The 26,265-nt window shown below is 45.0% G+C and overlaps 1 protein-coding gene across 1 annotated transcript in view; it reads left to right on the top strand.

Annotated features, from left to right (window-relative positions):
• Positions 1–2,197: 2,197 nt before the first annotated feature.
• The window catches only part of LOC120838519 (chorion peroxidase-like), a 65,269-nt gene continuing 41,201 nt past the window's right edge, over positions 2,198–26,265 (top strand). The window contains exons 1-3 of the mRNA XM_042286986.1: positions 2,198–2,381; positions 5,591–5,723; positions 12,016–12,245. Coding sequence (XP_042142920.1) covers positions 2,198–2,381; positions 5,591–5,723; positions 12,016–12,245 — 547 coding nt within the window. The remainder of the gene's footprint in view (positions 2,382–5,590; positions 5,724–12,015; positions 12,246–26,265) is intronic.

Below are 26,265 nucleotides of genomic sequence, written 5' to 3'. Positions count from 1 at the left end.
GGCTGGGCACCTGCGCTTGCTCGACCTTTAGCTATTACTACTAACAAAAAAAAAAAAGGCACATACCCAAGAAATAAACCAGACAATGCAGAGGTAATCCATGCGGCGTTTATTTGAGCTTAATGTCAGACGAACTGTAGACTCGATGACGTGCGGGTGACTAGAGGAGAGTCCGCCACCAACGAAGCCACGACCGGCTAGCACCGGACACATTCCCCCGCACAAGTGTTCACAGCCCCGCTTATAACTCCGAAAATGATAAGAGCAAACAACGAGAGGAGAAAGAACTGGCCCTTTATCCCGAAAACAAGGTCAGCTATTCATGCGGGAAGGCTTTACTTCGAAGAAAAGGTCGGGAGCATCCTGTGCTGAGTCAGCAAGGCGCGTCTAGCTGCGCTTTGCTTGTGGGCGAAGTCGAGGGAATCACAGGCGAGGTTTGCGGGTCCATGCCTTTTTTTTTTTCGCTGCCTGAACTCGTGATACGTGCGCACATTCCGAAGAAATATCTCAGAGTGTCAAAAAAGCAAAATTTTGGCTTTGGATTGTGGATTGAAGCAGGTTTTGTATTGTAAAACAGGGTTGCCAAACGCAAGGATCAAAAGATCACGCGTGATCGCCGAGAAACCGCCAACCGCTTCTCGCCAACCGCCTCCCGGTGTGTCTGAACGGGGTCGCTCGCGAATCGCATCCGCAACCGCTTCGCGAGCGCGGATCCGCTTCCAGTGTCGATGCGCCATGAACGCTTGTAATGCTTTAAAGGATAGTTTTAATCATCAAGGATATCGAGCTGTTATATAGATTTATTTTGAAAACTTCTAAAGACACCAAGACAGTTTATATTGACTTTAAATAAAACCACCCCTTAGTTCTTTAAACTTATAAGGTAACTTCTCAGTTTGAAAGCAATAATACATGATACAAATTACTGTAAATATTTTTTGTCGCAGTATCTATGCTTTTTTTGTTGGTAAACATTGAAGAACAAGGCGAACGTAATCCCAATTAAGGTTACAGTGAAGAACTTTGATGGTATGTCAGTTTCTGAAATGCGACCATTTTCTTAGTGACAGACGTGGCAATTCGACAAAAATATCACATCAAAGATATTAAGATCATCAGCAAGCTATTTTACAACCGATTTTAATATCAAATTTCTGGTTATGAAAATGTGAAAAAAAAAAAAAAAAACAGAATCTGTTTTGTTGTTATTATTAACGCTTAGGTCGGAATTACTCGCCCGTGCTACCATTTTGGGCAACGCAATATTGGCGACATTGATGTGGTTATTGCGATTGCTAACAGAAAACGTATATTCTTGAAGATCAACATTGTAGGATGACTTTTCATTTAAGGATTCAATCAGAGAAATATGGCCTTCGCTGAAAAATTTTGATTTGGGGCACATGGCAGAGCAAAGGTACGGTAATTTAGCAGATACCTGGTAACTTCTAAGAATTTAGTGACTAAGTGGCGGGTAGCTGCTTTCGTTCTTAAGGACCTATTTACATTGAACATCAAGCTTAGAGTCGGAAACAAACGAGCTACTCTTCTGTCACTTGTAGTCAAAAATTGAAAGGCCTCCAGAATGGCAGCACCCCATGCTGCAGGTATATTTGTCGAAGTCTGTGTAGGGGGGGGGGGGGGGGGGGGCATCCTCCCCCCCCCCCCCCCCCCCCTTCCTTCCGTGTGTTCATGCTTCGGAGACACGGGCACATATATCGACATATATCACATTGTGCTTGTACGCGAATTGCAATTTTGAGAATGATGAAGCAATTTTAATAAAATGGGGAACGTCATGATATACACGCAAAATAAGTGTATGATATATCAACATAGCTTATTCAGAACAAAAATTTTAGTTTTCTGAGCTGCTTGCTACGAAAGTTGGTTGTTAACACACAAGCCGTCCTACAGGCAGATCTATGCTGGTCGGCTCATGCATTCACGCGCCGCTTCTGAAATATCTAACAAACTTCATCTGCCCCTCTAGCCCTTAGAACACGTGTTATGTTTATTAGAGAAATAAATAACCTCTGATTTATGCGCTATTACAGCTTTTCTACCCGACCGCGTTGATTCCTGCACGTCCGCAACCGCAGCACATTTCAACGGGGCGGGTGAAACACGAGCAGAAAAACACAGCTCGCTATGACAAAGGCCACACCAGCCTGAGGCTCGGTCCAGTACGAACGCGATGCTTCCGTGGAAGGTCCTTCTGCTGCTTCTGCTCGCCGTGGGGAGCCGTGTGTGGGCGGCCGATGACGATGTCGTAGTGCAAGTTGAAGGGAAAGGCGAAACGTTTAGCCTAACGCTGGCTGAAGTGAAAGATGCCTTGGACATCGCGTTGAAGGAGTTCGCCCGATTGGAACCGTACCCAAGTGAGTATACACCTTCTAATCAATCAACCAATGCATATATTAAGCGGCCAGTTAATCGATCAATCAATTTAGATTCAGTCCTAAATTTTGAAAAAAAAACCACTTTGCAGGTGTTTGTTACTTAGGCGAAAAATGCCGAGTCAGTAGGCCAAGCATGCATAGGCGGTGTCTGGCTGTCCATAGCAGATGGCTACTGCCAATGATCTCGATTCCTTCCGCAGCCCGGTACACAAAACTGAGAGTCAGTGGAAGACGATTATTGTTATGATGTATGCACCTTATCAGCGCTTGTCTTCCAGGTGAAAAATACCGAGTCTTTGGGTTCTGTATGCATGTGTGGATGTCTAATACTTTGTATAAGAGAACTTGGCACGCTCACAACACGTTCTGCATCGTAGCAAACAAAGCTACACGCATGGGAAGCAATTACTAGACTGGTCTATGGGTTAATTAGATCGTGTCCCAATGTCCGGTAGACTTGACCCAGGGAAGAAACAAAAGTAGAGAACGTTCTATGAAAATCGCCTTTTGTATTCTTTAGAAAAAGTAAAAAGAAAGTTTACAAATCACGTTTTACATGCACGGTTAGCAGCAGTTCCCTAAAAATATCATAGCGAAAGCAAAAAATAAAAAAAAAATAAAGAGAATTTAGAACGTGCGTTTTTATTTTCCTGTTTCTAGCAGAGATATACCCCTGAAGCGAAACGTAACAAATGGTCCCAGAATAAATGGTCCCAGAACAAATGTTCCTGAAACTAATGGTCCCAAGTACAAACTAGAAAAAAATGGTCCCAGATAAACATCGCCAATGTAGCTTCTGCGTTTTCGGATAAATCCGTTAAAATCCAATAACACTCACCGAATTTCGAGGCTGTTGGTAGCACGAACTCGAACCGTTTCTATATTTTTCTGGGGAGCTCAGAAGTGTTTTGCGCTACGGAAACCCAATGCACCTATAAAGGCATCGAGCTCTGCGTGTTATGTGTGCTACCACCACGCGTCATGGCGAGATAGAAGTAATTCGAGTTTCATGGCTTTAGCAGGAGAGGCACTCACTTGATCAAATGACGTTTTAGCGAACGCCCACGTTTCACCGAATGACACCTTAGCGAATAGTCGGAAGCCGCGAGGCGGCGTTTTCGGGTGGGCCAAATGGGTTCACATTTTTGTGATGAGCCGCCACAGACTGCAGCCGCGAAGTGGCGTAAGTGCAGCGCGGAAAAAAAAGGGGGGGGGGGGGGTGTTAACACGTACTCCCGTTATTCACTAAAACGTCGATTCGCTGAAATCTCGCTGATCGCTAGAACGTCATTTGCTCATGTGATATGGACCCGACTGGGGGTATTCATTTTTCGTTTCAAAAGAGCCCACTGATATCATATATATTGCAGTAAAGCCCCTTATATTTAAATAGTAATAGCTGCTATATTATCGTATAAGGTCACTAAATTAACAGTCAGAATCTAACTGTTGGATAGTATTCATTTCGAAAATATTCTTACGATCTTGAATAAAAGTAGGTTTAATACCCGTCCACCTCTTTCGAAGTAACCGGCTTCAAGATATAGACGAGATCCTTCATTCCACCATAACATCACTGATTGCATAATGGATGACGTACATTGCATGGTATTACCTAGTTTCAAAACAATCTTCTTACGGGACCATTTTTTCCTACCTTACACTTGGTACCATTAGTTCCGGGACAATTTGTTCCGGAACCATTTGTTCCGGGACCGTTAGTTCCGGGACCATTGGTTCCTACACCCACACTTGAAATATGCTTCGCATTAGCATGGTTTTGCCGGGGCTGTAAAAGCACACGGAAAGAGTAAGACAGTTCAAACGTTATGCATAAACACTCCCATATTACAAACCCCTTTTTTATTCAATCGAAAAGGACAAAACATGACGGTTAGACAAAGATATGCAAGTACTGTATTGTCTTCTTTTTTTGTCGTCCTTTTGAGACATGCAAATTTTGGTTAAATATGGTTACCTCAACTATGGGCATAATATTTTGAGGAACCTGTCCGCACAACCCACAATGTGTTGGCATCAACAGCGTGCTGTCGCCGACAGTTGTATCCAACAATACAGGGCCATGTATTCCCCCGGGAGTTTCTTATATCTGAAAGCACCAACAAAGAAAAAACAGACAGACAGTTTCGAATCGTGAATCAAGCAAAATCCCATAAAAGGCCTCGACTCGAGCGTTTTACCCAACTTTCTGGCGCGTTTTATCTTCACGAGAGGTTGTGTAAATCTAACGTTCATTAAAGCGTGCACACATGCCAGCTGATTCATGCAGTTATAAACATCTTTATACTTACTCGCCGTTTATTCTTTCACACGCCGTTTATAAGCAAAGCCGGAGTTTGCCGGCTGTGCTTATAATCTTGTGTCGCCCAGACACCAGATTCGCCCGAGGCGTAGCATCTGCGCATGCGCAGTGACCACAGCAGCGCCATCGAAGAGGCGTGACGTCATAGAGTTGATTTGGTCTATAACCACGTTGTCACAAAGCCCATCACGCCGCGGGAAAAGTGTATCACCAAGGCGCTCGTTGTCTTCTTACGTTTCTTTTAACGGGCTGAACCAACCACGCACAAATAATGCGCCGTAATACTGCGCTCTTTTTTTCTTTTTTCTGCGATTGGATTAGCTGGTAGTAGCAAACGCAGAAACCACGAGCGCGTTGACGATGCCATTTTGCCACCGCTTAAAATTTTCCATCGAATTGTATCCTTGCTAGCGGTCAAACTTAATGTGAATCGGAGTGTACTTACCGGCTCAAGCCACAACCTCATTTGCCGAGGAGCGAGAAGATGTGCTGCGCTTTTCAAGCTATTATATGCCTACACAGAGGGCAAGTTCGTCTGCTTCGTGCACAGGGGTTGCGATGATGTCAGAACGCTAAACGTTTAGTGCATGATTGAAAACAAAAAGAAGATAGTGGGGTAGACCTTGAGGCATATAGCATCGAGGTCTGCCCACTATCCTTCTAATCGAGGCAAATCAGAGCTCGGTAGCGTTCTGACGTCACGGCAACCCCCTGCGGAAAAAGCAGACGACTCGCTCTCCGCAAAGGACCCGAGAAGGCGTGCCGACGGTGACAAGGCAACGAAGCCTGGAGGAACTTTCTTACTAACGTTCGCGCGAGGAGTGACAGGGCCATGTTTATTTAACTGCGCGAACGAACGACGCAGCGCTGCCGTCGGACGGTCCGCGATACTCGCCGTCCCTGAGGCACCAGAGGAACCGACCGGTGCACCCGGACGCCCTGCTGTTGGACGCAGCTCAGCGAAGCTACGAGGACACCCTGCTCCAGCTCATTCGGAGGTGAGGAATACCTGGTGCAGATGTATAAAGCACTGGCTAAACTTTTGAGCTCGCCTAAGTTGATCATGCATGAACTTTCAGAAACTGTTGATTTATAGGGTCTATAGTGGGTGACAGGTTAAGGATTGAGGGGAAACTCCTCCTACCTCTTTCTACTTTAGCAGATCGAAAACGGGAGAGGAGGCGTCATCCTCCGGAGCGTTCGCTCTGCTGGAGCGGAAATAGGGGAGACGGGCTTCCCCTGAACTGTTAACTTGTCACCGTCTATACAGTACATAAAATTGAGACTTTAGAAATATCACTTACAAACCCCGTTTTCACAGAGCACCTTCCTGTTCGGGAGCCTGTTGAACATACAGTGAGCGCCAGTGAGCGCTAGTAAAAAAAAAAGCGCCTTGTTTTGGAAGGTCAAAATACAGCTGAGAAGATTATTGGTTTGTCATATTATGGCACCGTCTCACCATGCTCGGGGTAATTTAAGGAATGGGTGCTGAGAAAAATTAAAAAAAAAATGCTTTGTTGATTCACGTTGTAAGAGAAGGCTTAAACATGAAATGTTGGGAGAAAACTGTTTATGTTGAAAAATAAAAGAACAGCGTAACTTCTGCGGTGTAAACAGCGGTCGTGCTTTATTCGACCGCACAATGAAGTTTAGTTTGGCAGGTAGCACCATTTTATGCTAAAATCTCGGATATCTGAAACGGTGCACTACATCATTCATTGCAACCCGAACTTGTACTGAAACGTCCGTGTACCTTGTAAAACTCTGACCCAGTGCTCTTTTCCAAGAGTTCGGTGGCATCTCCTGCCAGAAGTTGCCCTACTAGGCCACCAGCCGTGCTGTCTACCAACTCACTGAGGCGCCTCCTGCTCAGTGCCTGCGCTACCCTCAGTCTACACTGAGGGCAATGAGCTCTGTTCAAAGCGTTCAGGGAGCATAAAGGAGCCGTGCAACAATTTATGGCCTTGGGTTGAACAAGTCTTGGAAGTGCTTTTTGTCACGTCTAAAGAACTAAGATACCAATATTGTCTGCGTTTTATAGCTCTTTAAAATATTCTCAAAGGTTAAAATTTCGCGCGCCTCCCAAGCAATCTCACAAGCCCGCGCTGCTTTCCGCGTTCCGTCACGTGCGTGGTGGAACGTGATAATGATCTAATTATCGCGTTCCGCCACTGCTACCTTTGAGCCTGCTTCACGAGTGGTGAATTCGCTGCGGCCCCGAGTTTCCCACGAGCTTCAAGTCGTTCTAAAAAGAGTTGATTTAGTGGTTTTCGAGGACGCTGTCTGAGTTTTCAATTGGAACCATATGTTTATTTTCACTAAGTAAAAGTTAATTAAGGAATTTTAGTTAATTAGCCGACTTATCGCAAAGATTAGCCACCCACATAATGTCCCCCTGGCCGTATAACTCACCTGTACAAACCGTATTAGTGCATCTTTTACGAATTTTCTTGTAATAAATCTGTTAAAAAAATCTCCCTTAAATTTGTGTTAACGCGCCTCCGAGGGGAGAAAATGGTCAGGTAAATACAGGGTGTCACAAAAGAAAATTTACACGGTCTTTTTTACTGCAAAAATAAACTAGACATCGCCAAACGCTCATTCTCCGCCCAAAGGTAGAGCTAGAGGTCACAACCAGATGCCAAAGTTTCAGCCCGATCCGATAACTTAATCAAAAGTTATTAGTGATTTTCTGAAGATTTCAATGGGAAAATGGCGGCCGACGGAGTTTTCAAACACATGGGGCTCTATGGCACCAGAAACCGAAAACGGGCAAAAATGGGCCCCATTTTCCCAATGAAATTTTCAGAAAATCACTAATAACTTTTGATTAAGTTGTCGGATCGGGCTGAAACTTTAGCGTCTGGTTGTGACCTCTAGCTCTACCTTTGGGCGGAGAATGAGCGTTTGGCGATGCCTAGTTTATTTTTGCGGTAAAAAAGACCGTGGAAATTTTTTTTTTGTGACACCCTGTATTCCATTCTGCAAAAACTATCAAATTGTAAGTTTATTGCAATCGCGTCACAGGACTCGTCGATCACATAGCCGTATAAAAAGTTTGCAGACATTGGCAGGTTTTTCCGGATGGTACTCGGAACTACACTGATGTCAGCAGGTCATCTTTCACAATAAAGTGAACCGACCACAGCTCGGAGTAAAATTGTCATGTCACGTGCAAGCCTACCTTCAATAAAGATACATGAGGTGTAGCCGTAAAAGCGCACGAGTTGAACATAGTTGTCCTGTGCTTGTCTTCCGTATTTTTATTCTTTCGATTTTAAGTATGAGGTGCATTTCTCCTAAGACAGAGTTATAACTATACAAAGGGTGGGCTGATAGCATAGTAAGCACAAACTAGCAAACGTCTCACAAAAAAAAAAAAAAAGTGCCAGGCGTTTTAGGAATCTTGACAAATGACTTTGACCCAGTAACGCTGCTCAGCATGACCTGGGTGCAGGGGCACGCAGAAATGCCTGAGAATGAGGCTGCGGACTACATGGCAGATGTCTTGGAGAAATCCTATTTTTGTTTTGCAGCTCCTTGTCCGACGTAGATAATGTGCGATTGAAAAGCACAGCTTTCTTGGCTGAGTCAAGCGCAAACATTATTTTAATATTTTTTTTTATTATTTGTATTGATTTCAAGCTCTTTGCCGAAAATAAACCCTGGAGAAGGACGGGTGCAAAGGACAAATACAAATTTCCAAAACAGAGCTAGGTGACTGGGGCGCGACCGAGAACTTGAATCCTCCTGGTCCTGGTATGGAACCAAGGACCTCTCCATTTCCAGTGGAGCGCTCTACCGACTGAGCAAACCAGGAGTTAGATGTCAGCAGAGCAAACGGGTTTTATCAGCTGCCACCAGTTTAACACCAACAAGGGTGAACGACCTGCATTTTAAGGCTATGATGATAATGCAATTAATGCAAAGGAGCAAGCGAGCTGGACAAGAATGACGAAAGTTTTCGTAATTCTTAACTAGCTCGCTTGCACCTTCGCATTAATTCCATTATCATCAAGTTCTTTGGCGCACAAATCGGTGCGGCTCCCAACAGCGCGATATTTGAGTGACGTGGCTGAGGTGCGTATACCTGCCTTAAGCATGAACGCTAAGATAATTTAACATTATATTTGTGTCTACTCTAAAAAAATAGAATCTTTCGACCATTGTTTGGTAACTCCAAAGGTATGTGGACCTACGCCATGGGGTCTTTTACAGCGACTTCTCCCGCGACTCGAAGTTCTCCTCAATGTTTCCAACTCTAGATCTCTTGCAATTAGTAATGCTATTTACGGAGTGTTATCTCACTCAGCACCATACATGGGTAAGTTACTTTCAAAATGTAATTTAATTACAATTACAATTACTTAGCTCCCAAAGTAGTTTAACTACAATTACAATTACTACTACGCGAAAGTAGTTCATTGCAATTACAAATTACTTTTCAAAAGTAATGCAATTACTTTACAATTACTTATTTCTGAGAGTTACCCACCTTGGGCCATATAACTGTAAACGAGTTATATGGCCGTATTGTATAAATGGTGTATAAATGTCACGCATTGTACTTTCCTTTTATAAAATTTGTTAAATGGATTATAGAACTTAATAGTTTGGAGTAATGAACTCTTGCGTTCTTATATTCTCAAAAAATAAAAATAAATGGCGACAAAATTCACAGGTGCGAGGTGAATCTCCTTAGAGCTTATGCAAATGGTATTCAAGTCAAAGCAACAAAAAAATAAGCTTAAAAATAATACAAGGAAACAAATATGCGACAGCATTGGTACCATAAAACTCACGTAAAAATGACTAACAAGAGAAACTTGTAGATGACGTCAAACATTTAAAGAATACGACAACTTACGAAAACACTTCAGCCACGATGATTCGCTGCCTCTCCCTGTCTGTGGACTTGTAACAGGGTAACCGTAGCACGCGATTTGTGGTTGCTTCCACAAAATTAGTGTCACAATAGCAGCAACTCTATTGCCAGGGATTCTGGGTTAATTCAGTGCACGATAACACCCAAAAAGCTCCTGATATAGATAATAAATTTAGGATCGTCATGTAGCTAATCATTAGGATAGCAATGATTGTATCGATGTTATGCGTCTCATAAAGAAGACCGATTTGAATTTAGCATGGCAAGAACAACCTCGAAAAATTCATGATACACTGCAAACGACTTTATTTTCGATTTCCCGAATCGCCTACAATTCGCGAAAAATAAGTCCCGCGAGTAATTCCGGTAAAATGGAAACACATTGGAATCTATATTGCGACCCCACCGCGTCGCGAAAATTAGAATCCGCGAATTATTGCAAAACTGCGGCCTCTTGGACGCCTCGATTTCATGATTTACTTGAGCGTGTTTGAGCTGGAAGATATAGACGAGCCATTATTATTTTTTTTTTATAACTGTAAGTATTCTTGAAAGTGACAAAAAAGTTGCCTACCTGCAAATGTTTTCGCAAATTGGAGGTCGCGTTTCGGTTTGTTGAATTTGTTTTCAGAGACGGTGCGGAGAGTTTGCACCTCACGATTATATTTTTACATTGCTGCTAATCTGTTTAAAGAATTTTTCGGAACAAGGCCCCGGCAGCCTTTCCTTTTCCATTGTAGATAAGACAGTTGCAGGTTCTCAATGCAAAACAGCACTGCGCGCCTCGGGACGGTTCCACAGGCCAGGACGAGAGGAGAACGCGTGGAGGGTCACGATAGAGGTGTAAAAACAAAGTGCAAGCCAAGCCCTCTATAAAAAAAAAAAAAAGAAAAAAAAAAGAAGCCTTCACCGAACAACAAATGTAAAAACAAGCTCCCTACAGTCTAAAGCCGTGGTTTGTAAGTTTTGGAATCTCGTCCAATCGGGCTGACAAACGGTTGAAAGGGTTAGGTAGAGCGAACACTAAATAATGAAGATTTATGCAAAAAGATAGACGAGGATTGGGAGAAGGAAGAGCAGTGTAGCAACAACAGTTGGAAGTAAGGCAGGGTGAGTCGTGTTAATGAGACCTGCTGCTTCTTTGCTTCTTCGGCTCGATGTTAGAGTAGCACGACTTACTGTTAGTGGTACCAACATACGAGATAGAGGAGAAGGACGTAAAAAAACTCATAAAGAAAAGAGAATAATTTCATGAACAAAAAAGTCCCCAAAGTTGACTGAAATATGTAAGCGAATATGCTAGCGGCGAAGACGTGTAAGGAGAACCTCGAACCTGCCCGCCTCGACCGGATGATGTGATCGGAGCCAGCTCGACTTCGACCCATGATCCCCCCGTGTGGGAATGAGAAATAAGAAAGATTCCTAGAAACAGGAGCAACAGGAAGCGAACGAGACGAAGAGTCAGATTCAACTACGACAGAAACGAAAACGGACGCGAATGTAGCCCTCATTTATCAAATTATTTTTCAAATTCTTGATTAAATCGTTTTAAAGTCTACAAAATCCTTCATTCCGTTCTATCCCAGCCTCCCTTTCCCGTCCCTCTTTTTTTCTTTTTTGAGCAGGTTGGGAGACACTCTATCCCCTGTCGCTTTGGCTGTGCTGTCGTCTCCGTAGCCAGGGGGGGAAAGCGCCGCCGCCACAAAATCTTGCAAAAGTAATTGTAATTGTGCCTGAAATTTAGCAATTACTGAAGCTAGAAAGTAATTAAATTACAATTACAATTCCTTTTAGCCAAAAGTAATTATTACAATTACAAATTACCAGGAGAAGTAATTAAATTACAGTAATTCAATTACTGTAATTGAATTACTACCCAAGTATGCTCAGCACACATGTATCACATCAAGATTATTATCCTGTTAGGCCATTCCTATTTTAACGTTGAACATAGTGGATCATTCTAAGTTGACTGAAAATGAAACAGGACCTCACCACTCAGGCTCTTTGGCAACACTCTTCTTTGGGTACGTCTCACGAAACCCAAAACACAAAAACAACGAGGTGTATGCGGAAATAGTTGACCTATGCGTGAATGAATGTGGTACTCACTTTTCCACTAGAAAGCAGCGCGCTGAACACGCACCTCCTAAATAACGAGGATGTAATAATAAACGTTAGATGTCACTACCGGAAGACGGCAGATTGTACACCCATACTTCGCCAGCGTTCGTCTCGAACTCGTGTCCTTACTGTTTCTGAACGCGAGTCCCTGACGTTGGCACAACATTCGTATTTAATCTGTGCCAACCCCTGGGATCCGCTGGAGACATTAGAAATATAGAACCACGTCCTGGTGATCTAGGAAGTGTCGGTCCAACACCGACGCCCACGATCTGTCCCAGGAACAAGGCGTCCAAGACTAAAGTGCAACATGCCTTGTCCAAGCTCGAGCTTGGCGGTCTGGAGCCAGTGTCCCAAAACAAGCCGCTCTGCGACAAGCTGTACCCGGAAACGTGCAAGAGCGGGCAACCTTACCGCTCTTTGGACGGGTCGTGCAACAACCTGGGGCAACCGGCCTGGGGCAGGGCGCTGGGCTGCCACGCACGCATCGCGCCAGCCGCCTTTGGAGACGGTGAGTGGCTGCGTCCGTCATAAGCAGTGTTTTATGTAACGCGTCGCAAGTAAAAACGTTACTGGTAACGCTTTAGGTTTTTCGGCAATGTGCTAACGTGCTTGTTGGAATTCGGAATATCTAACGAGTGAAGTGATCTTACTGTGTAAAGGAGCGCGCAATATAAATAACGAGACAAAATAAAAATGGGAGGCAAAAATACACAGCTATGATGGGTTACACTTGAAGAACATAGAAAAGGACTCCGTGTATAAGAAATACGCTTCAAGAAGGTAGAATAGTGGGCGCGTTCGTTGATCATCTTACAAGGTAAAACGGCGCAAACAACAACAACAACGCGACACAAGAAACAAGGGAAACAGAGCCACCACGCGGTTACAAGGTAATAGCGCAAAGCAACAACAACAACAGTGCTGTGTTCGCGGCTTTCTCGTTTCGTGTGTGTTTTTATTTCTGTTTTACATTGTAAGATGATCAACAAATTCGCCCAACTTTCTGCCTTGTCGTTTAAAGTAATTCGCTTCATATTATGTCATATTGCCTATCAAATTACGGTACTGGTTACTACATACATCTTATTCAGATTAGTCACGTTTTGGTCCCTCCGAGAACCCAACGTCCCATAGGGACCTCGCTGTAGTCAACGAGTTTGAAAAAAGAAAAAAAACGGAAAACGACATAACGTCGTACTATTTGAGCGTGTTGGTGCTTTATAAACATTTAGAAATTGGAGACACATAAGGGACGATACAGCCAGGACAATGTATTATGTCGTCCCTTATGTGTCTCCACTTCCTAAGTGTTTAGATGTAAAGCCGCTTTGTAAACGTCTATTTGCAATCGAACTTCATAACCACCGCCTACTACTGCCAAACACTAAAGTTCAAGGCAACGCTAAACAAACGTTCGTCAGTTGTAGGAAGCAACATAACAGTAACGGTATTTCGTTACACTTACAGGAGGATAACAAATCTAATCAATGTGCTAATTTTCGACAAGCTCAGGAGTAATGCTATATCTCGATACGTATTGTCGGTAACTGGCACACACTGATCATAGGCGCTGCGCTGCCAAGTACTGGCATGTCAATCACCGAGGAACCGAACAGCTATCTATACGGTGTGTCCTAAAGGGAATACTTTAGAGGTTTTTTTTTTATTCCCAAATTAAACTTTGCATCCACGAACAATCGATCTTCAGCCAAATGTAGTGCCAGTGGTCCGGACCAGATGCCAACATTTTAAAGCTTGCCGGTATTTGATTCAGACGTTATTAGCAATTTAATAGAAAAGTTAATGTGGAGGATACGGCCTATAGACCCCTTTCAAAATTCACGTGCCGATTATTAGAAGATCGGAACCACTGCCCAATGGCGGAACAACTGCATCAAGGAACGTGCAAGTCATGCCATAAGATAGCGAACGTCGGAGCGGGGCCAACACTACTAGCCAACAAGCCAGTCACTGAGCGTCGGAAGTGCAACGTCATTGCGCTTATCACCTTGTTTTGTGGGTGTGTTTTTTTCCAGTGTACCGTTAGGTTGATATTTTGGTCCGCCAGTGTGTAGGGATTCTACAGCTGCCAACAGAGGGCTTTATTTTGAAAGTGGTCTCTTACGGTTTGCCAACGACACTCAACTCCACATCTTTGTGGGTTTCGTCGACTGCTATTTGTCGTTTGAAGTTTCAGAAATTCGCTTATAAATATTTAACCTTTACCTGGTTCAAAATTTATGAGCGAATTTCTAAAACTTCGAACGACAAAATCGACAGGCTCTGGAACTTTGGATACGAACTCGGTCAGTGAAACGATTAGATGAAAACTGAGTGCTTGGTGCTGCGTAACTTAATTAGTAAAAAGAAAAAAAAAATGTAAACGAAATGTTTTTCTGGAAATTTTTTTCTCTTATTGCAGGCAGCTTGTCTTAGAAACACAGAGTTTGCAGTGATGGTTTGAATGCCGGCTTGAGCGAAGACTCGAAAAGAGCCTTCGCGCCAAAGTCGCCTTCACTTTCCATGCATGCGTTCTTTTCTTTTTGCTGTCTGTCTTTTTGAACTTCACAACATAGACCGCCTATGTGTACTCATAAATTGTGTTAATCACACCGACAGCCCCCACCCCATTAAGAAATGAACATCCAGTATAGTCAAGAATCCAAGTGTAAGTGAAGCCCTACGTGGAACGCATACAACTTTAAAGGCTTGTCCTGCAGCCTAAAGGATCGTGGATAACTGGCCACTGCCTACGCGCAGCGTAAACAAGCCCCCCCCCCCCCCCTCCACCCCCCAAAGAAAAAAAGGGCTTAACGTTGCAAAGCAACTACGGCTATGAGCGACACCCCAGGTAGTCCTCAGGGATCGAACCCTCGACTTAGCGACACCCTAGACACCCCAGGTAGCCCAGGGATCGAACCCTCGACTTAGCGCTCCGGAGTTCGAGACAGACTCCCAGCGCCACGGAGGTGAACAACCCAAAACTAGCACTTGAAAAGAGGAAGAGGCGTTTGACGCATAATGCATAATTATCACTGATGGATGGCGCCAGTTATTCGATGCGCTTGGCTTCATGAGGGAAGCGTTTTGACTGTCAACAAAAGCAGAGTCAATCTGAGCTCAACGCAACAGCGCCAACTATCCTTTTTTTTTTTTTTTTTTTACGACAGCCTATTAACTTGCTCAGAACTTCCATCCTACTGAGAACACCAGTTTCCCGAATGATGTTATCGCGTTCCATCGAAGATAGCACATCCTATTTATGTAGTAAGCTCGTGTGTCTAATCTTGGGATTCAGTTCTCGGCAAGTCTGTCATTACGGCCTTCGAAAAAAAAAGAAAGCAAAGCGATGAATGACCAGGCCAGAAATTATGATATCTTGCTTCGTTAGAGTTGGGATTGTCGGCACCTAAAAGAAGCTTCCAGACTGGCTCTTTGGTGTTCTTATCGTCGAATGCCCCATACTTATTGGCTGCAGAGGGCTAACAAGACGCTCGGCACCGGCCATGCCCCGCCTTTCTTTGGCTGTCAGCGACTATAGCCCATTTGCATCCCCGGAAAAGCGGAAGTTTCTCAGCAGAAAAGGCGAGCAAAAAAGAGCAACGGAGACCTATACCGCCAATCCCAGTGTAGAGTGAAAACTAGCTCGGTCTGGTGGCCACGTTGTGAAACCGAAGAAAGGGGATTGAATTCACGGCTTTGGAGCTGCGTATGCGCTTGGAATTCTCGTGGTTCTGCTATTGCCCAAAAGCCTTCTGAGAGTCAGCCTTCGTGTAGATGTACGTTGCGTTGCACAGTTTGCGCGAAATCGACTGAGACGCCTTTTGTTTTTGTATATTAATCAACCAGAGTAGCTACGATTCACGAGCAACACTTTATATTTTATATTGGTACCAAATGTAGGCACAGTCAATCAAACTACTAGTTTTGATGACAGCCTTTAAAGTACAAAAGAAGACCAGAAAAAAGCTCTTGAGGATTTGATTGTGCTAACTGCGTTGAGTCGTGTACCTCACGTAGGAAGCTCGGCCAATGACAAAGGTGAAAAAAAAAGCCTTCACCGGAAATAAACGGCGTCTGTGTCCAGACACATACATGGACGTTTCATATTATCACAGTGATACCGTGACATATTCTAGGTTTCTGCTGGAACTTTGATTTTGCCTAGAATGACTCGTCAAGCTTCATTTGGAATATTTTTTCTTCTTTCCTCACCGTTTGTACAAATTTAAAATAAACGTTATTATTTATTAGGGGTGTGTGAATTGTAGTTCGATTAGAATAGTGCCAGTCTCATACCTCACTTCCGTACCTTTAAAAGAACCCGGCGTAGTGGCGTTCCTTTTCACGATCGATGCTACTAATGATGCAGCGGTATTCTACACGGACAATTGTTAACATCCGTCTAAATATGCGTTGGATCGTAGTGATTACAAAACTCTCCGTATGATTTACGGGGACGTGGGCGCACGCAAATATTTAGAGCGTAATAAAAGCCTAAAATAAGATTCTGTTTCGACGTAACCATGCGCGGGTGGTGGTACTCATAGAGTTATACTGCAGAGCGATGTGTTCTTTTTGTTCTAAATAATACATTTCACTTTCTGAAATTAAAATGATCCCACTCATACTGGCAATCGATATTACAGAATGTTTTAAGAAAAATTATTGAGATGCACTCTAGAGGTTCAACTGGCGCTGGTGTCTATGCGACTTCCGTGACGCGAATTGAAGCAATCAGCAACCAGTCTACTTTTCCGGCGCTCCTGTTCATTCCTATGGGAAAACGCGCGTGCATTTTGTCTCTTCACCGGAAAATAACACAGAACAATTTTGTTATTTGGGTCGTACCGAACAGAATGTACCTTGATTAACACTGCGAAAGTTCAATTGCTTTAGTTAGTGCATTTGTCTTTATCAGTGAACGATGTTTAACTTCGCTACATCTCAATCCCAAACGTGTGTTCCGCACCAGGTGTGTAAAAACAAGCGACTATTCAAAGAAAAATAACAATCGGAAGGAATATAGAGTGTGTTGAAGGTTCGCCAGCATTCCGGTGACGATTATACAGGTGTTTCTTGGTTTGTTTTATCCTTACAGATTTGTTTAAAAAAAATCAGTGAAAGCTACACTTATGCGGTTTTTGCAGGTAGGTAATACGGCTAGCCTGACATTATAGCGGTGGCTAATCTTTGCGATAAGTCCACTAATTAATAAAAATTCGTTAATAAACTTTTTAATTAGTGAAAATAGACATATGGTTTCAATTAGAAACTTGTAGAGCACCATTGAAAACCACTAAATCAGCTATTTTTAGAAAGATATAACGCCGGGGCAGCATTCTACGGCGTTCTGTAAAAACGCTCCATTTGGACGCGTTTTAGATTTCGGTTTCGTATCGGAGCGCATCACCGCGCCCGCGGTCCTGCTCCCCGGTACCTGAGACGCGCAACACACTACGTGCGCCCTACTTCCCTCCATTCTACGAGGGAGGTGAGGCGGTGGCTTCGCGCTGCGACCACCGGGGAACAGGACCGCGGGCGTAAAGATACGCTCCGATAAGAAAGCGAAATCTAGAAACGCGTCCAAATGGAGCGTTTTTACAGAACGCCGTAGAATGCTGCCCCTGCGTTATATCCTTCTAAAAGTAGTTGATTTAGTGGTTTTCGATAATGCTCAGCAAGCTTCTAGTTGGAACTATCTGTCTATTTTCACTAATTAAAAAGTTATTCATTAACCGACTTATCGCAAAGATGAATACCCACATAATATCCGCGTGGTCGTATAACCCATCTGCACAAACAGCATTAGTGTAGCTTTCACGGTTTTTTAAACAAATTTGTAAGAATAAAAAAAAAACACCCTGTATATTGCTAATATGCTAGTCATGCCACTATATGGAAACGACCTCGTCGTGCATGAGCGGATAGAAACATGTCAAAGCGTAAACAATAGATTATGTGGGCTATGAAAGATGTTTTTTTCGCATTGTTTTCTCTGCCGGGCAGCTTTTATCGGGCCCTTGTTCTCAAAGACTTCGAGCGTGCAGATGACATTTTGAGCGCAGAACAAGCATCTTCGCACAGAGCAGGAAGAATAAAGCAGTACTTACTTATTTAAAATTGGAATATATTACGTGACCTTCAATTTATTTTGATCGTACATGCACGGGTATCTACTGATCCAGGGTTACTACGTATAGTTCTTGCCCTCTTCCTTTGATTCCAGATGTCCTTCGTTCGTTTGGCACGTAAATCCCTCATGCTGTAAAGCGCCGACGTCGTGTTCGCGCTAAGAGTGTCCGACAGTGCAGATAAATACATGTGCGAAGCCGTTTTAGCACCGTTTTGAATACAATGAATTTGAAAGAAGAACGCCGTAACTGGCTGACCAATTATTTCGTCGGCCTGACAAAGAAATGTTCCAAGCTACGTAGTACGTACGAATTATTCGGGATATTTTCTTTTATGATCGAGTGCAGGGAGAAAATGCACTCCTTTTTCCCCATAGAAATGCATTACTGGAAGTAAAATTTCGACCGATTGCTGTCTGCTTCCATTTGCGTCAGCACACAAGCGCCAGTTGAACCTCGAGCGTACATTATAATAACTCTATGATGGCACTCAGCCGCAACATTTATACACTTTCACTGGTTCAGCACGGCTATTCATCTCAGCTATGAGCTCTGTCTTGATCTTTGTTAGCCTTCCCGTCGCAGTGACTAGTTAATCTTAGGGTAATTAGTTTGTTTGAGGTACCTGAGTAAGAAAGGCATCGGCATGTTTCTCCTCCGGCGCGCACACTTTCTTTTTGTTTATTTTTTGCTTCCTTGCATTTTCTCGCCATCGTGATTTTTCCAAGACTCTATGTCGTTTCTGCACTTGCTTAAATCGCGAGTCGGAGTTTTGTCGAAGGCTAAAAGACACGCATACGCGTATACACAGGCTAGAAGCGCACCTTCACGATGTGTCTTCTGCATCCAATAGACCCCTTTCGAAAGTCCCGTGCCGAATTAGAAGGTCGGAAACCCTGCACAATGGCGGAATAACTGCATCGAGGAACGTGCAGGTCATTCCATAAGAGAGCGAACGTCGGAGTGCGGTTAGCAGTATACGACCCGATCAGGCAATGAAACAGCGTCGAAAGTGCAACGTCACTGCGCGCATCACCTTTTTGTGTGGGTGTTTTTTTTTCCAGTGTGCCGTGACGTTGGGGTTTTAGTCCGCCATTGTGCAGGGATTTCACAGCTGTCAACAGAGGGCAGTATTTCAAAAAGGGTCTATTGAATGAACCGGGAAGAATACGTCCAGAGAAAGAAAATGGAAGCTGCGACTTCGCGCTTTCGGCGTCACGTGATCGGCGACACGGGCTCCTTGCATCCCCTACACTCTGACGGCAAAGGCGAATAGTTTACTGCGGAATACGTGTTACTTCAAGAAAGAGCCGACAGCCTTCTCGTAGCTATCACGGCTGGACGCACGCAATCTGGGAGTATTTTCATATGAACTGGGAGCAGTGGCTGCCGCTACCTATCGGCGTGGACAGCCTTCGAGACAGCGGAGACAGCCGTCTCTGTTGCCTTGGCGAATTCGGTATGTCGGTACGTTGGCGGCAGCGCTCTTTTTACAAAAAAACAAAAACAAAAAAAAAAACACTACAGCGCGACAGCCTAATGCGAATGCGTTCTGTCGGACGCGGTCTGTCCACACCATAAAGTTCTCATAATGGACGCTAGAGGTTTAGCTGGCGCAAGTGTCTACGGGACTTTCGGCTTCAATTTGAAGCAGACAGACCAATTCTACTTTTATTTCGAAAGTTTAGACAATACTAAATTTTCTTGGAGCTGAGGCAAAACGCGATAACAGAGGTAGCCTGACTAAGCCCCTAGCACCAGACTGCACCTGCTACACAAGCCACTGCAATTAATAATACAAATATTGTAGCACAAATATTGCAGTAGCACTTGCGCATGAGAAAAATATACAAGGAACAACAGCAATTCAAAATAAAACCAATTACGAAGGATTTATAGAACAAATTATTGAAATTTTCCTTAAGGTCCGCAGGGAGGAAGCACGTTCTATTCTATCAATAAGTCAGGCAAATGTTCAGGAGGCTGGAATTGGTCAATTTAATAGTTGTGCGCCATAGTTCTGGTTTTAGGTTTTATATAATTTTTAATTTGTCTGTCTAAATGGGCAGTGCGCTATCGCTTGTATATGTGAAGGTACATTATTGGCAGTCGGTTTTTATTTCTGAAAAATCTTAATTCAGACGTTCGGTAACTATATAACGCTTCAATGTTCTCTCTCTATATATATATTATTCAAGTAGGACAAACATGATTGGAACTAGGCAGGTTTTCAATTATTCGTACACATCTGGACGTCTCTTATCGCATTTAAATGTAACCCCCATAAATAAAACAGCTCAAACGAACACAAGGACAAGTAGAAGAAGGGACACAGCGCTGACTCACGACGTACTCTTTTTTTCGCCTTCTTAAAACACATCGACATAAGGATACTTGACAAGGTTACACAAAAACCTGCTTCTCGACCGGTGGTAGTACCATATTTGCACAATTTCTCCCACGTGATTAAAAGAGTGGCTGTTAAATACGAAGTCCCTATAGTCTTTTTTCAGCACCTTCCAAGTTATCTCGTTTCTGTGCTTCCATTGAGAGAACAGGACTTCAACGTGTAGGGCGTGGGATAAACCATCGCATCAAATATGTAGCTTGTGCTGTGGGGGTCGTTTATAAAATACCCGTTTCCTGCGGTAAAGTGTATATTAAGCAGTCGGGCAGATGTATTAAAGAGAGCTCGGAAGCATTCTCTGTCTTTGAACTCTTCACCTTCGGGTCACCTAGCCGTTCATTGCGATTGGTGTGGCTGCTCACCTCGGTTAGGTGGCATTAAAATTTTGGCTAAACATTCACGAAAAAATTGCTAGGGAAATTCATAGAGCCTTTTACATTCAGCTACACGGTTTCGATCTACGTTTAAGTTCAGAGTCAGTTACGTTATCCAGTGAAGAGTTAGATTTTGTTCGGAGTTTGGACACGTTTATTTAATACTTTCTTTCTGCTTCCGTGGGAGCAATCTTATAGCTACAAGCGCTTACATGCAGTCTAAAAACGGTGCCCACACACCATGAGGCCCCGTGCGAGGCAGGTACGCACAAAGCATTAGGGCTCACGCTGTAGTTTTGGCTCTTCTCAGACCTGAGGTGGAACGATTGCATAGTTATATATTTTTCTACTATTTACTTTCCTTTTTCATTTTTTTTTTGTAATTGTATACTTTCTGTTAGAAATTCTTTAGATGGAACATGACAGTGAAGGTGTCCTACATGGATTCTTTTTCTTTTTCTTTTTTTGTCTTATGTTGATGTGTTTTAAAAAGACGAAAAAGGGAGTGAGTCGTGAGTCAGCGTTGTGTCTGTGTCCCTTCTTCTGCTTGTCATTGTGTTCGTTTGCGCTGTTTTATTTATATGTTTACAATGCACCACCGACTAGACCACCTCCAAACAATACCAAATGTAACACCTCCCTCCCCCCCCCCCCCCCTAGATGACGCAATGTTATGTTCACCACGGCTTACATGAAACGCCTAACGATGGTTTTTATGAAACTGCACCCTAACACCTTGTATTTAGAAAAATTTTAATGATTGTAATTATATAAAGGAGTCAGTAACATTAGTTTGTCTATTAATCGTGAATAAAGCAATATATTTTGTTTTGTGCAGATTCTGAAAAAATCTTACTTTAGCCAGCCGCTGATTATATAAGGCTTGAATATTCAGTACATAATGTGATTCAAGTAAGAAGAAACGTGATTGGAGCTCAATAGTTTTTCAAAAAGTCGTCCACCTTTTGACTTTTTTAAAGATTACATTTAATTGAAACCACCCTCGCCCCAGACAAGTAAGCAATAATGTATAGTTGCCAATGAGCAGTTGAAAATAAAGCTGGCGTTCTAGCTACACTAGAGGTAACCCTCGAAATTTATTCAGCCTGGCAAAAGATGGCGTGATACTATGTTAAGCACGACTTACATGAAAAGGCCAACTGTGGTTTTCATGTATTTTTAGGATTTTTCAAGGATTCTGACAAGTATCTGTTGAAACCGAGGTGCCCCGCCGTCGGCTCATCATGGCATCCTTGTAAGATCTTTTATTGAGGGCTGGAATGGACAACAAACCGCCACGCTGTGTTGTAGTAGCCGAAGTTATCCTTGTACAGCATCCCTTGTCAAATGGCTAAGGTAGGCAGGATTCGTACGAAAGCACGGTGAACCGTACTACCCTCTTCCTCTAGAAGCTCGATGAGTGGTCGCGTTTCAGGGTCTTCTCACTGTCGCAGACACCCAAAGCGCCGAGAAAACGCTCGATCGCGTCGTCTTCCGTGCAGGCAGGACCTCCCTCGACGGAGGCCCTTGACAGGCAATCGGCGTTAAAGGGACACTGACACCCCCAAAAGCTTTTTTTTTTTTTTTCATCTTTTGCCAGGCTATACATTATGGTGTCGGAAGACTACCCAATTAATATTTTGCTACAGAGTCTTGTATATTTTTAATAAAGCCAAAGAACGTAACTGCTCGAAACCGAAACCGAAACATGCCAACGGAGGTGTCACGTGACTACACCTGACCGTGCGTTTTTGTTCCCTGTGATTATTTTTTCTTGCAGCACGCAGCAGACGACATGCGTCTGCCGTGCGATTTCTTTTGCAGTTAGTTATGTTTGTTCCGCTCGCTGTTCTGCTCTTCAAGACGAGTTGTTTTGTACATTGAAAAGTTGGAAATGAGAAGTGAGTGCAATAATTGGGGTTGTGTGTGTGTTTATACAGCCTAGAACTTGGTCTGCCTCACAGGGGCGACGAGTCTCCCAGCTGTAGATGAGAAATTTAGCCAGTGCGGTACAGCCGCTAGCCTGGGGTATTTAACGTGCATCACGCAGTAGTGATACACGACCGCACGCCGGTACGATGCTCATCCAGATCGAAACGGGCAGGGGTGGGGCTCGAACCCAGGATCCCTGGGTTCTGCAGCGCGAGCTTTCGCTCCACGTGCTCCGAGCTGGTGTGCGCTAGACCACTCGGCCACCGATCCCCCCAGAAGTGAGTGCCCGTGGTGAATTCCCGTGATCGGCTCCGAAAAGAATACCCCCGAGATGTTGCGTGAAGAGCTGCCTCACATATCTTGGATCTGAAAGTGGCATTGTGCGGCAGAGTCTGCACAAGTTTCCGAAAGGTCAACGGGATCGGGACCAGTGGCTTCACAAAGGGGGGGGGGGGGGGGGGGGGGGGGGGGGGGGTGTAGGTGTCACTGCGGGCCACCGCCCCGGGTGCCGCTGACCCTAGTGACGCCACTGATCGGGAACAATGGCTGGCTGCAACTTTGAACTCGTACAATACGTCGGGCGTGATGAAGGCAATTACCTCTCGGTCGCGTTCTTCGATTTCAATCTACCAGTAGCTACTCTTCAGGTCCATCGACAAAAAATATCGGAAGTGGCTCAGCCGGTTCAACCTGTCGTCAACGCGGGGAAGCGGATGGATGCCTTTTTTGTTCACAGCGTTCAGTCGACGATCGTCCACGCAGAAACTCAAGGTTCCGTCCTTTTTCTTTACAAGGACGACTGAGGATCCCCACGGACGTTTTGAAGGTTGAATGATGCCGTCGTCCAGCATTTCCTGAACTTGCTGTTAAATAACCTGTCTCTCATTCGAAGAGACTCCGTACGGCAACTGGTGATCAGGGTGGGCCTTGTCATTAATGACATTGCGGTGCTTTGTTGCCGTCGTTTTTCGAACCCTTGAGGACGTGGCGAAGCATCGGCTGAATTTGCCGAGTAGCTCAATCAGCTGTCGTCGTTCAGTAGCAGGTAGTTTGAGGTCGATGTCAGTTTGCGAGGGCGGCGTTCATTGGTGCTGAGTTGAAGACGGTTCTTTTGAGAGTACGGTTAACGCGGCTGTGTCCCCGAGCTCCTCGATGTGGCCCACGATGATTTCTTTCGTAAGATGTTGCGGTTCTAGTCGGAAGTTTGTAACGAAGACCATGGGACGCCCATCCCGAAGCTTTGTTACGCCGCATGCGACGCCGATACCTTGTCCTAGAAGAAACTGGACGCTGCCCTTAAGCAAAACTTTGACGCAGGAAGCTTTATTGGCCCCGGCGGGTAAAAAACTGACAATCGTGGCGGAAGGTTTACATTGTCAGCAAGGACTCGGACCGCGGGTGTCGTCGCTTTGGGTTCCTCTGGTGGTGGAAGAGGTTTTCGTAACGTCAGCTGGTTTGCTCCGAGGTCGATGATGGCACCATACTTGCAGATAAAGGGCATTCCTAGGATAACATCCCTCGCACAGCCTTGCAGAACGACGAACTTCACAAGGCACGACTTCCCATGGATCTTGACGCGAGCAGTGCATCTTCCGACTAGTATGATGAGGTGCCCTCCGGTGGGTAGTATTTGAGGCCATTCCACGGCGTCGTCACCTTCCTAAGACGGCGTGAAAGCCTCCCACTCAGGACGGACTAGTCTGCTCGGTTTCCACGAGTGCCGACGTGTCGTGGCCGTTGATGGTTACGTTTAGGCTGTTGGGCACCGTTGCAGAAGCTTCACTCCAATGCACGGCGTCGGTCTACGGCAACTCCACCTCCAGAGATGGCCGCACACAGTTTTCCCGGCGCGACAAGGGCGACAGGCCCGACGGGGTCGGCGCATTAGCGAAGCTGGATGTCGTGGTGACGGTGACCGGGACCCACTGCGAGCTGGAGGCGGGGGAGGCTGAGGTCGTCGGAGGTATATTTCGATCTCCCGCAGTTGCTCGCCGTTGCGGGGACGTTGGTCGTTCGGGTGGAAACCGCGCAGCTTTATTTGCCGGTGGCGGCAACGGCGATAGATATGGTCAGCTTCCCTAGAGTGGTAGAACAACGGGCGTCGATCGGCTTTCCTCCACACGTCGGTTTCCCTCGGCGAAAGTCGTTTTGCGCGGACGTACTGGACTTGTCCTTCCCGGCGTTGAAGATACTGCTGCATCAAATTATCCCGTCGGGATGGTGTCTGCTATTGAATGGCAGGCGGCGGCCGTTGGGCCATTAGGGCACAGCTCAGTGCCGGTTGCTCGAGCGGCGCAGGATTGACAGGAGCCCGCGGTTCTATGGCTCTCTGAAGCTCTTCTCGCACGACTTTGGCGATGGACAGTGATGCCAGGGGATCCGCGGCCGGCAGAAGTTTCTTGAGTTCTTCGCGAAGATCGTCGAGGATTATCTCGCGAATATCATCGGCGCTGGTACTGAACTCGAAGCGGGCTGAAGCCAGAGTTGAGACGTCGCTGAGCCGATGATAGCGGCAATCTGGGGTCGTTAGCGCCCATTCTATTCTTACTGCTTCGGCAACAAACCCATCGACTGTCGTTGAAGGGTTTCGAACAAGGCCACCGAAGATGTCGCTCTTCGCGCTTCTCACGAGGAGGCACGGTATTTTCGGCTCGGTAACTCGAGGGTCTGCACGGGTACTCAGTCGCAGAACATCTTCATCAAAGCTCATGACGCTTTCGCTGGGTACTTGAGACCCTGCCTGGAAAAGATATTCTACCCGCTGCCTACGATGTTCATTCACGAATGTCCTCTTCAGCTCGATGACGAAGGCGTCCCACAACGTCAGCGAAGCCTTGTGGTTCTCGAACTAGTCTCGTAGTTTTCTCCAGGGAGAAGTAAAGGTTTTGTAGGCTCAGTTCCGTAGTCCATTCCTTATGACGGGCTATGCGTTCATAATGTTGAAGCCAGTTCCCCACACCCTCGTGGGTCCTACTATGGTATGGCGTCGGATTGCATGAGGCGACGGTCAGGACGACTAATGGAGCGGTCGAAGAGTGCGACGACTGGGTATTCATGATTGGTCTCGTAGACGGTTTCGTCTTACCCTTGGAAGTAGGAGACCAAACTTCGGAGGCTTGCCTTGAGTGCGGCGCCTTCCACCTCAAAAAGTCTTCTTTCGCTGGGGAGCGGGCTAGCACTGGTGGGCCCAGGGAGGGGTAGGCTGCATGGGTCGTAGCCAGCTCCTCCACCAAAGTGTGATAAATGACAAATGATGAGGCGGCGAATAACTGAAGAAACTTAACGTTTAATAGGACGAACTTGTTTCCAAAAGGAAAAAAAAAAAAAGAAACAAACAAGGTTAGCGTTGTAGGCGTCGATGTCGGCGAAACACCAGGACCGAGCGCTGAGGTGAGACTGACTCCGGCTCGCCACGAGGAACCCCTTAGGTACACGTTTGGGCATCTGGAACAGTCGGCGTAGACTGTTCAGCACGTAGTAGAACGTTCGGACCCCAAACAAGCAACAGTGTTCTCAATTTATCAGAACACGACATTTACAGAAATAACAAAACGGTACTTCCGCTCTTAGGAATTGAAAGGTGGGAGCAATCACGATTCCCATTCGGCCACAGACGTGCTTGCTCGGATACGCGCCTGGCAGTACACGATTGGTGTTGTGACAAATATTATGTAGCATAAA

This window comes from Ixodes scapularis, unplaced genomic scaffold, assembly GCF_016920785.2.
Source record: "Ixodes scapularis isolate PalLabHiFi unplaced genomic scaffold, ASM1692078v2 PGA_scaffold8__174_contigs__length_109621045, whole genome shotgun sequence".
Taxonomy (NCBI): domain Eukaryota; kingdom Metazoa; phylum Arthropoda; class Arachnida; order Ixodida; family Ixodidae; genus Ixodes; species Ixodes scapularis.
The sequence above is the reverse complement of the archived record's forward strand: the minus strand, read 5'-3'. Positions and strand labels throughout refer to the sequence as shown.